Source organism: Misgurnus anguillicaudatus, chromosome 20 (assembly GCF_027580225.2).
Source record: "Misgurnus anguillicaudatus chromosome 20, ASM2758022v2, whole genome shotgun sequence".
Taxonomy (NCBI): Eukaryota; Metazoa; Chordata; class Actinopteri; order Cypriniformes; family Cobitidae; genus Misgurnus; species Misgurnus anguillicaudatus.
Window position 1 is genome coordinate 29,735,936 of NC_073356.2, and position 12,338 is coordinate 29,748,273.

The 12,338-nt window shown below is 35.8% G+C and overlaps 1 protein-coding gene across 1 annotated transcript; it reads right to left on the bottom strand.

The window, feature by feature from the left end:
• Positions 1-245: 245 nt before the first annotated feature.
• Positions 246-9,543, bottom strand: cacng6a (calcium channel, voltage-dependent, gamma subunit 6a). Its single transcript, XM_055220703.2, has 5 exons — positions 9,266-9,543; positions 7,094-7,849; positions 6,935-7,009; positions 4,096-4,233; positions 246-2,687 (listed from the first exon to the last, which is right to left on the bottom strand). Exons 2-5 carry the CDS (start codon positions 7,497-7,499, stop codon positions 2,467-2,469), a joined length of 840 nt encoding a protein of 279 aa, XP_055076678.2. The 5' UTR covers positions 7,500-7,849; positions 9,266-9,543; the 3' UTR covers positions 246-2,466.
• Between the last annotated feature and the right edge of the window lie 2,795 nt (positions 9,544-12,338).

Consider the following 12,338-nt stretch of genomic DNA (forward strand, 5'->3'; position numbering starts at 1 on the left):
CTCTAAATTTAGAGGAAATCTGTGGAGAGGAAATGAGACGGGTGGGATTGAAAGTGAGATGGAAATCTGGATAGAGGTCAAAAAAATGAATTACGTGTTTTGTGTGACAGAAAAATAGTTTGGTGCTGTGTCGATTTATTGTAAGATTAAATATACATTAATTCCACTGAGAAAAACAGTCAAAATCATACAATGACTGGCAGTTATGGATATCATGCCAAATATCTGAAATATGTACAGATGGAAATAAGCAACAACATTTATTTTCACATCTTGACAAGTGCTGAGGTGCATGTAGGAGGTATGCATAAATCATGCATGTATGCTGTAGACAACAGGCTATATGAATCAATAATAAAACAATATACATGATAGGGTATTGAAAGGGTTTTTTTTACCCAAATATGAAAATTCAATCATTATTTAATAACCCTTGTGTTATTCTAACACCATCATTTCTATTAAACCATCAACTGTGTGTTTATCATTTATTGAAAAATCTTCTTTTGTGTTTTACAGAATAAAGAAACTCAAACAGGTTAAGAACAACATGAGGGTTAGTAAATTACAACATTTTGATTTTCACTATCCCTTTAACATCACAAAATAAATTCAATAATTTTTATTAAAAATGAGTATGCACAGTAAGACCTTTAAATCACAGCAAAGTGGTAAAACATATTTAAGAATTTCTCCATGTTCCCAGAGAAAAAAATAAAATATATAGCATATATAAATCTGTAAATATATCATATATCTTTAATGTGCATCAAACCACTAAAGTTCAAAAAGATTCAACCAGTATGTATTCTTTATTTAAAAAGTATTTTAAAATAGTATATACAGTATATATGAAATATTGTATTCATGCTTATTAATAAGTGTTTATTTTTCAGTTTTTGAGTTTCGGTTTTTGAACACACTTTCTTTCTCTCTTCTTGTATGGAATGTACAACCACTAATTGGCTGATTGATGGGTGGGTTGGGTTTATTTAAAGACAGGTGATGAAGATTACTGAATGAGAGTCTTTAAAAACCCTTTCAGTGAAAAAAGTGAAAGTTTGTGTGTGAGAAAAATGTGTGTGGGGCTTTGTGTGGTATATTTAAGAAAGGAAGAATGAATAGTATTATTAGTTTTATTACTAGTTACGGAGTATACCCATTTCTTTATTTGATGGCATGGGGAATAAATGGGGGCATAAATTAAATATACCCACTTCTACAGGGACCACTACTGGGGTATTATTGTAACAATGTGCATATTTTGGGTGGCCCTTTTTCTAATCTAGTAAGACACAGAAAGGGCAAGTTCAGTAAATAGGAAATTCATTTTGTATCTTAAACACAATACATTTCTCTAACCTGGTCAATGAATATAATATGCCTTATCCTGAGTCATTTTTAACTAAGGATGTTTAATGGTGCTTTATTGACAAGGGCATGTCATTCAATGTTATGGCATAGCTTTAAATTAGTTTGCAGTTTGCTGGGTCTCTTCCCTTTTGAAGGGCTATCTATTTTATGTAGTAGAAAACATCTATTTCATTACTGTGTAAAAAAATGCAGCACAAAGTTAAAGCAACTTTGTTTTGCAAGTCAGTTCAACCTACTGTTTTAAGTTTTGGTTTAAAATAAATGACACAACTTATAAATTCAAGTTGAAATTGTTTAACTTAATTTTAAGTTATAATAACATAAAAAGGGGCTGATTTGACAAAAATGCTTTGAATCTTTTAACAGTGTACAACTATTTTAAATACACAGTGCTGTTTATTTGCATAGCTATTTATTTTTCTGCCTGCCTAAGAACAGATTGGCAACCAATTATTGGGTCAAAACTCACCTGTTGAAAAACGCTGTGCCATGGGATTTTAGTTTATACTATAGCTTCAATAATAACATCTGTTTACAAAATATAACATTTACAGTATATATCAAAACGGTCTAATTCATAAAAGGTTAATTGAACCGTTTCCAAGCAAATCTTAAAATGTCTCTTGCAAAATATCAAGTTAACCAACATATAAAGCATCAGGTTAACCAGCTTGTTCGTAGGATTTGTATATAGCTTATATAATCTAAAAATAATTTCAAATTTTAATATTATTAAATTTAAGGTATTATCACATCACCGGACTTCATCCTTTAAGGATCTTTAAATGATTTTATCCTTTAACGGCATGTGTCTTTTGCCAACAGGCCTGGCACACCTCCTGTACATTTCTTTCAGTGCCAACTCATATCTAATATTCATGCTACACATCGCCAACCACCAAACAAAAAAACGAAACATTAGATAATGTTCCATTAACACATTCTGGGACATTAAGGCTTTTACCAGTGGATAAGAACTCCATGAATTCTTCTGCCCCTCACATTCTCCAAGATGGCTTGGAATACTGTTGTCTGTTTCACAGTATGAACAGGACAGTGCAAAATTAGGCAAAGTCCACCTCAGCCTCACTGCTAGATGTCACTGTTCTTTTTAGGAAAGCACTTTTCCCAAAGACTGTATGGAAGAGTAAGAATCCAAAACAAGGCCCCGGCTATAATAACCAGAGCTCCAGCGAAGCCCATGCATGTCACTGACCATGACATTTTGTGATGTAGAGGGATGGATTGGTCACTTGCCAAGAATGAGAGCACTGATTGGTGGAAAATAATGATACAGAGGAAGATTAAAACACCTGATGAGAGAGAGAGAGAGAGAGAAAGGAAAAAGAAAATTACAATTTGCTTTTGCATTAAAAAAACTGGCTAATGTTTCTTTTAACAACCACAGTATATAGTCATCGTCTTGGGAATGTGTGGCTTTATGTGGCTTGCACAGTGAGTGGGTTGTGTGAAGTCACTGGCTGTTGTGTTAAATGGCCATTTGGTATTGCTTATTGCAATGCAATTATAAATTATATTATTTTATTCTTACAAGACAATACAAATAAAATCTAGCCTACTCTGTATTTTATATATATATATTTCCTATAAAAAATAGTGGATTTTGAGATTATTCGTATCTAGGGCGGGTCCAGAAAGAAGATTAAATGTGTGCACTATATATTACAGCAAGAAAGGAATGTATACACCATCTAGTGTACAAACAAAACAATACCGCTTAATATTTGCGGTCAAAGGTGAGTTTGCCTCAAACGTCCGTCATTTATGAGTAACTAGATTCGCTATGCATTACTGTAGTGGAAGAAACCTTTCCACGCCAAAGCGTGCTCAATCCCACACTGCACCTCGGCTTCCATAGAATTGAATCGAAATGGGTAAGCTCTTGTGGATGTTTATAATCATGGGAATTTCCCTTTGGAAAAAGACATGTGTGGAGATATCCTGACATGAAAAATATTGCTGTAAGACATTACTTCCTTTTAGTACCTTTTATGAAAGTGAGTTTTTGGCGTATGACAAATTACCTCAAGTTACTTGCAAAATCACAATTGAACACCTTAAGACAATTATTTAAAATGCATATTTTTTTAAGAAAACTAACCTGATATATAAGTTTAATGTGTTGCAAGGGTTTTAATAATGATGAACTATTTAAATGTAATATGAATATACAGTAAGTGAGACTGTGTGGATGCGTTCAGAGAGATGGAAGGCACAGAAGGATGATTATTATTTGGATTGAGATGCTCTTGAGTAAAATGTTTGGAAAACATTGTACAAGAACACGCTGTGTACAGCTTGTTCTGTTTCACAGGTACATTTACTGTGTAATATTTCCTAGTACTTTACACAAGTCTTTATTAACTGTGTGGCAAGATGGAGAAGCACCAGTAAAGCCTTTAAATTAGGTTTAGATGATGGTGTACACAGTGTTTTGCATTTATAATGTAGAAATATGGCTAGATTGAACCAAAATTATCTATGTGTTACAGGATACAGAAATTTGCGATGCATTGTTAATTTACAGATATTTATCTGAATTTTAGCAAATCTTGATGCTCCAGCATTTTCACAGCATAGTGGAAGTTCGTTTACTGTAGCAGCACAGGTTAGACTTTCTCTTCATGTTTTTTTTAACTTGTTTGTGTGTTTACATGTTTTTGCCTATAGTGCATTTTTAATTTGTTAGGAATTAATTACCTGAAATGATGAAGCAAACAGACGCTGGCTTCAAGAAGAACTGAGCACCTTTGCTTATTGCCATAATGATACAGATGGCACCCGTCGCCATCAGGAAAAGACTAAATATGGCAAACATGGCCGATGCTACTGTCAGATCTAAAGGGTGAAAAGAGGTTTTAATCACTTTATATATATATATATATAACACACACACACATTTTGACGATTATGGCGATTAATTGTCTGTTTCATTGCTTTGACATTTAATTCTCAAAGTTTTTTTGTTTGTTCATGAAAGGATTTTTACACATTGTTGTGATTATTTAAATTAAATCTTTTGCAAGGTTTACCTGGCAGTAAATATTAATACACAACACATATTTTAAATAAATTATTTAAGGAATATATCTATTAAAAACTGAAAAGTCTTCATAAGAAATAAACACAAAAGTGTCAAAATAACTGTAGAAATAACTGAAAATAAAAATGCAATCAAAATAAGAACAGGCCTTAAATAGTAGCCAATCCTACTAAGGTCATATTAGTACTGGACCACATGTCTGTAGTGGCTGCAAAAAATCAATTCCTTACAGATCCTTAAGAATAGGATTTTTGGAATTTTGGAAATGTATGTTTTACGCTACCCAGTCTCACAACGTTTTGTGATATAGTCACGCATTTTCTTTAAATTCTTTTTTCATGCTATTATCACGAAATTTCGTGTTTTTTCGTGATCGTATAACGAATTCCTGTTTTCATGTGATTATCACGTATTGGTTACTCGACTGTTTTGTCCTATTTTTAAACCATTGTCGCTTCGGTTTAGGGTTAGATTTGGTGCTTGCATTAGAATGTCACTTTATATATTGATCTATACTATTTTTTCTGATTTATTTTTTTATATGTCGCCTGGCGTTAGGTTTAGAGTTGGGTTTGGTTAGTGATGTAATTTTATGTAAATCTAACCCTAAACCGAAGCGACAATGGTAAGAAAATAGGACAAAACAGTCGAGTAACCAATACGTGACAATCACACGAAAACAGGAACTCGCCATACAATCACAAAAAAACACGAAATTTCGTGATAATAGCACGAAAAAAGAATAAAAAAAATACATGACTATATAACGAAATTTCGTGAGACTGGGCTGGTTTTACCTGGCAGTTCATACTAATCAAAGTTTTGCAGCATTTCTATATATCCTGTTTTCCACTGTATTGAATGGCTTTGCAATGCATCGCGTTACACTGTCAGTTAAGGAGCGCCATCTGATATTACACATATTCTCGTTTATACATGCGCTGCAGCTCCTCCTTGTGTTTTTAAAGAGATGTGCAATGATTGCGGTGATCTGAAATCATCGCGATGAGGTCTAACAAATGCGGTGAGATGATTATTTAATCATTGTGACAACCCTAATTGCTGGTACATTTGATGTAGGGCTGCAACTAAGGATAATTTTTATAATCGATTAATCAGGTAATTCTTTTTTTATTAATTGACTAATCTGATAAAAACATAAATTACTCAAATTAGATTTTTCAGTTATTATGGCTAAATAAGGCACTAAATTTGGGTATTCACATGTTTTGTAAAAGTGTAGGGGAGAACCGGGGCAAAAGTAACACGGGACGAAAGCGATTTTCTCCGAGCCCTGATTAACATTTTCATTCCAAACAGCATCTTAAGCACACATACCCTTGATAGACACAACAAATATTGCACTATTTACCGCGTGTAGATCCAGAAAGGTGTTTTCAACCATGATAAGTAAATTCTTAAAGCGATCATTTTTTTCTTATAACGCTTTGTGTTTTTCGTTTCATGTGTTAAAGTACTGATCAATCTACAGGTTATTTAGTTACCAAACACACCCTAAAGTTTCACTTCTTTGAGTTTTTCAAAATAAAAGTAATTAAAAGTTTAAAAGTGACGAGATCCTGTCGGGATGAAAGTAACACTTGTTACTTTTGTCCCGCTGCTAATTCTGTTGTATGTAAAAATGTATATTATTCTAATTTAATTTTATTTGATTTCATTTTATAGTGTTCAAACTGTTGAAAGCATGTTTAGAATGCTTTAAAGTGAAATTATACTAAAGTCGTTTTACTTTTTTTTTTATTCCACCTGGTATTGATAGACCACACTTGTGAGTTATTGACCAGAGCAAAAATATATTTCTGTCTATAACATTATCTTTCAAAATTAAGTTTTTCTGAAAAATTGTACTTTCGCCCCTGCTCTGCCCTACTTTTAAAAATGCAAAAGAAACACAATATTTTAAGCATTAAATAAAAAAATAAAACTTTGAGCAGCTTTTAAATCGTAAAACACATTGGATAATGAAATTTGGTGACAACCAATTGATTTTTAGAGATTATATCAATTAGTTGTTGCAGCTCTAATTTGATGTCGAAAGTAATTGGACAAATGTTTATATTTTTATTTTTTTTATAATTTGGTACTCCTTGTCATGGATCACGAAATGTTACAGGCTATAACAATACAATGTAAAAGTGTCTTATATAACTGAAAATCATGATTTTCTGATAAGTCTGTGTCAATTCTCTTAGGGGGCGTGCACACCAAAGCTTTTTTACGCGGCTGAAAACACCTGGCAGACAGCTTTATTTCAGCCAACTGCCAGCTTTCTTCAGCTGGTTGCTGTGATATTTCTGCTTTGTTTATCAGTCATTGTACGATGCGCCGGTTGGTTGTTGTGATATTTGTCCCGCCCCTCCTCCACTGTGATTGGACGGCCGTGTGGGAGCTGACATTGATGAGCTGAGCTTTTCACCCAAAGTTAAATATTTTTCAGAATTGGCAGTCATACACAGGGATTGTAAGATGTCTTACCTTTTTCTGGTGTTTTCTGAAATAGGACAATATTCTCACCAGTGGTGTAGAACTTAAAGAAGGTGCAGTTGGATTCTGTAACAAGATCCAAACAGGCAGCATTATTTCATCAGATAAAATTCTAGCACTCTATTAGACAACTGTAAGTAACGGCCTTACCTCCCTGTGTGTGTAAGTCCAACGGCCCACAACTCTCCCGTTTAGGGTCGATATCTGACACCGAGAAAGTCTTAGTACAGCATTTCCACACACCAAAATGTGCAGCTAGACAAGTCTGATTGTTGAAGAAGCTCTTCGATGGTGCAAGTTCCACCCAAAATTCAGTGCCCACCCCTAGCACAGTTAGCATAATGCCAGTTACGGCCATGAAAAATGTAAGTTTGATCTTGCCCTCCTGGCTTTCGGTGATGCCATCACCCGAACCGGAGAACGTTCGGTGCCTCTGTTTGCGTCTTGGCCCGCGCCCCATTAACCCTTCCAGCCCACCGGCAGGTTGGTGCGCACCAGCAAGTGCATTGCCCGGCCTTACCTCTTCATCCTGAGTGATGAATGTGGACCACATCATTGATTTGATTTGCAGTTTTAGACAATCCGTAAGTGAATGACAAGCAATGGCTTATGTTAAAAAGGCATCCAAGTCCATTAAAATTAATATGAATATAATTTAGACGAATTGTTTGTAAATGGTGCAGGCACAGAAAAGGATCTGGCAGGGGATGTTATTGATGTTGTTAAAACCAGAATGGACCGCTGATGGAAGCTGGGAGGTGCAGGGAAGGAAATAAAACGTAGAAGGAAGGTGTTGTCCATTCGCACAACATTTTAGATGTTGTGGATACAAATGCTATAGAGCTTGAAGATGTGAATGATGAGGAGGAGGAATTGATGAACTCAGCAGTTGATCAGGTGGTTACTCTAAAAATCAGAATATGATCAAATATAAGATCAGAACATTTGTGATTCATATTTGCGACACTGGACCACAAAACCACTCATGAGTGACATTTAGCAATAGCCAAAAATACATTGTATGGATCAAAATTATTGATTTTATTATGCCAAAAATATATACATTTTCCATGAAGATTTTTTGTAAGTTTTCTATACCATATATATAAAATTATCATTAGTAATATGTGTTGCTAACGACAACTTTAAAGGCCATTTTCTCAATTCTTTTATTTTTTGCACCATCAGATTTTAGAAATATTAGTATCTCTAAAAAACCATTATGACCATTATGACTGGTTTTGTGGTCCAGGGTTACATTTATCATTTTGCTACATTATCTATATAAACCTTTATTATTTTTGTATAGACATAAATTCTGTTTACAGACTAGTCTACACATTTTTCCTGCAGTTATTTTTCACAGTCTGCAAAGAAGACGTTCTGCCCAAATTATTTAAATGCATGTTTCCCATGCTGGTTCATTATTTTGGTGCCATACATTTTTTATGCACTAAAAAATGCTGGGTTGTTTTCAACCTAGCGTTGGGTCAAAAAGGGACGAACCCAACCCATTGGGTTATACTTTAACCTCTGCTGAGTTGCTTCAATCCAAAATGCTGAGTTGTTTTAACCCATTGCTGGGTCAAACATAAACATTTTCTGGGTTAATTTATGACCCAGCTGAAAATAACCCAGCGCACTTGCCCCTTACAACCAAAACAACCTATACCTCAAGACTTTATGCCACAAGTCACAAATCTCTGATTATATGCAATGTTTAGTACAACAAAAGCTTCATCTGCTTTTGTGTCTTTGTATACATGCAATATACAGTATATATGTAAGGAATAATTGACAACGGGCCACCGAATTATAAGAAAAAATGCACACCCCAGGTGGTAATGCGGCACGACGCAAAGCAGATTTACACCACGGGTGTGCATTATTTTCAAATAATTCAATGGCCTGTCGTCAATCATTCCACGGTTACCACAAACATTGCCCTGGTGCCTATTTTTAAGACATTTGCAAGTTAGGTGTGCGGTTATCAAAAAATAATGCATACCCACAGAACATTTCTTAATCAATCAATATACAGCATTTAACAGACCAATGGTATAAGTAAAGATATTTCATGCATTTTTTAAATTTGAATCAATCAATTTTCTTGTGGAAACTATTAGGTAAAATCCATTCAATGGTGGACCACAGCACAAAACATGCTAACACCGCTACATGGCCTTAGTCACCAGCGTTGGGAAACCCAAACGCATGACGTCTTTGTTGTTGAAGTATAACTAATGCTGTGCTATGCAAGAAGATTTTTAACAAATATTGTGTCATAATGACCTGACAAGTACGTATAAACAAGTAGCTGACCTGACAACTGTTGAGTACGTGTTGATCGTTTTGCAGATGGTTTTCTCAGAGACAGGCCAAAAGTGAGAGTTTAAAGAGAGAGGACGTCGATTTGGCACCCTGTTACCGTTTAGCATTGGGGCCAGGGGTGTTGATCACGCCCATGTCCGGGCATAAGGATATGCCTGTCTGTGTCAGTCAGCTGTTCCTTCATGACTGTGTATGAGATTTCAGTATACGGTCTTCATGTCAGTCCGATGTTTGTATCTTGCTGGGTCTCTATGCATACATGTCTGTCAGTACGCATGCGAGCATTTCTCCATTCTATTTTTAAGAAAGCCACCTGTTAATAACATTAAAAAGGCATGGCACAGAGCCCGCTCGGGAGTTGAGGTTATAGGATGTGTGTGTGTGTGTGTGTGTGTGTGTGTGTGTGTGTGTGTGTGTAATTCTAGGAAAATGAGAGCTGGAATTCTGAGGTACCTCACTGTCAGTATATCATGCAGAGCAGCTCACTTTAAATATTGTTTACGACAGTTATATACAAGAAAATTACTTATATATTAATATATTTATTTATAAAATATAAAGGTTCCAAAAACAGGTTATAAAAATGGTTCCATAAAGAACCTTCAACAATCACAAAACAACAACTGCAGAACCACAAAAGATTCTCTGTGGTGAATAAAATGTGCTATACAAATGTAAGAAATTGAAGAACTCACATGCAAAAGCCACTAAATGCCACCTCAGTCAAAAATAAGGTAATTATATGGAGCGAATGCTCTCAGCACGTATTATACCTTGAATACGTCAAATGTGTCAAATACTTTCACTTCAAATAAACCCAAATCCAATTTTGTTGGCAGAATCCATTAAATGCCTCGATTTTTAAACGTGTTTTTTTTTGCAAAATCCTCTAAGTGCATGAAAGAAGAATTGGATGAACAACCGTGCGTGTACGTCACGGTGCAAGAGTTTTTACCCAGTAAAATGAGATATACCCAAAATATTAGGATATTGATTTAATTTTTTCAGCTTTATTCAGAAAGGACAGCGAATAGTGACTGGAGACTTTTTTAAAAGTGGAGATTTTTGCATGTACTTAGAGGGTTTTGCCGCAAAAGACAGTCAAATTAGTTAAAGGGTTATGAAATAATGAACAACATTTTCTGAGATTTTAACGGTGCATTCACACGGGGCGTAAGCGTTAACGCTTCCCATTCACTTTTAATGGGTGATGTCATGCATTGCCGAACTGAATTGTGGATCTGTCGGACCCGCGGCAGTGCCGTTGCTCGCGGGAGAAGTTGAACATTTCTCAACTTTTCAGGCGGCAACGCGTGCGTCACCCAATCAGATCGCCTTATGCAAATAACGTAGGCAGAGCCAGCCAATTACGTTTATTGGAAGATTGGAGCATGTGTAGCGGCCACTGTGATTGGCTGTTGGCCGTGCTTCAGACAAGCCTTCCGTTAAGCGTTAACGCTTACGCCCTGTGTGAATTTACCGTAACAGGGATGGTTGTGTAGTACAGAACATCATAGAAGACAATGTTAGTATCTGTTAATTTTAACAGTAGGAAAAAAGTAGGTAAATTTGAGCTTTTTGCTCTATTTTCGTATTCCAAAGGGCACCTATGGTCCGATTCACGATTTTACATTTTCTGTGGTGTGTAAGTGTGTGTTAGTATATGTAAACGATATGCAATAGGTACATACCCCAAAGTAAACTATGAAGCGAGTTAATCTCTTTTCTTGGACTACAACAAAAACACAGATTGTAGGCAACAGTTTACTTCCTGGGATTTGTGATATAGACAAGACCTACATTATCATAATTACTCTCGCTTCAGAAGTTAACTCCTGTTAGCATTGCATTGTAAATCTTCCAAACATGGTAAGGAGCGTCACATTTCTGGCTGACGTCAGAGGTATTCAGGCCAATCACAACATACAGATTAGCTGGCCAATCAGGGACACAGAGCTTTTCAAATTAGTGCGTTTTAGGAAGAGGGTGAAACCTGAAGCTACAAAAATATACAGTATATGGAAAATAATGTGTTTTTTAACCATAAACCAAGTTGTGATGTGGTGATGTACTGCTGTACATACAGTATTTTTTATAAATATTCATTAGACTGAGTGTTCTTATCCAATGAGAAGATTAACGCTTAAATATCCATAACACATGGGGGGTGTCCGTGCAGGCCAGAAGGGGGGAGACAGGGGCTCAGGGCAATTGCACTCGAATACGGTTCTGTATGGTTAAGTAAAATGTGAGTGCGCTCTGACACTACACTATAAGAACACGCACTATTTAAGCTCACGTAACACACGCTGTTTCTGCATTTCTGATGTTAATCTGGAGTACCTATAGAGTAGTATGACATCCTTTATATCTCCGAAGAGTCTTTCCTTTATAAATCTGATTAAACTAAAGATTAGCCTTACCGAATCTTTCCGATAACGTACGAAAAAATGAAGAAGGAGGAGTTACTACCGCGGGTGGAGCGAGTACGAGTCATGCAACACTATACAACAATGTTTAACTTATGATTCACTAAATGTTCGTGTCATTTATATAATATGCACGCGCATATTTACAACATAAGACAGAAGTCTTACTTACGGCGTGCAACTCATGACCCGGTTGGGAAAATCCACCGCATCAAACACACGCAAAACTCCGCTTCTACCCCGGATAATAAACTATATCCATTGTTTTCATAAGGCTGGATTTCTTCTCCTAACATCCAAAAACACACTTCTTCATTCGTGCCATTAATGAGTTTTGAAATTAAACAAAGCTGTGTCACGTAATGTGAATGTTTGTAAGTTCTAGCGTTTCCCGCAGATTGACGTGTGGGCGGGGATTTCCGGGGGAAGTGCCCATAAAAAGAAGTGATGCGTATAGAAACCCCTGAAACATTTTGTGATCGAAAAAAACTTTCTGAAAATTGTAGGAACCCTGGTGAAGTGCATTCGGCACAGAAATACTCTGTAACACGTCCAACAGCTTTTTTGACACTTTGGCTACGTTTAGCATGAGGAAACAACTCTATAACTCTGTTAATAAGTCAGAATGCTTGAAA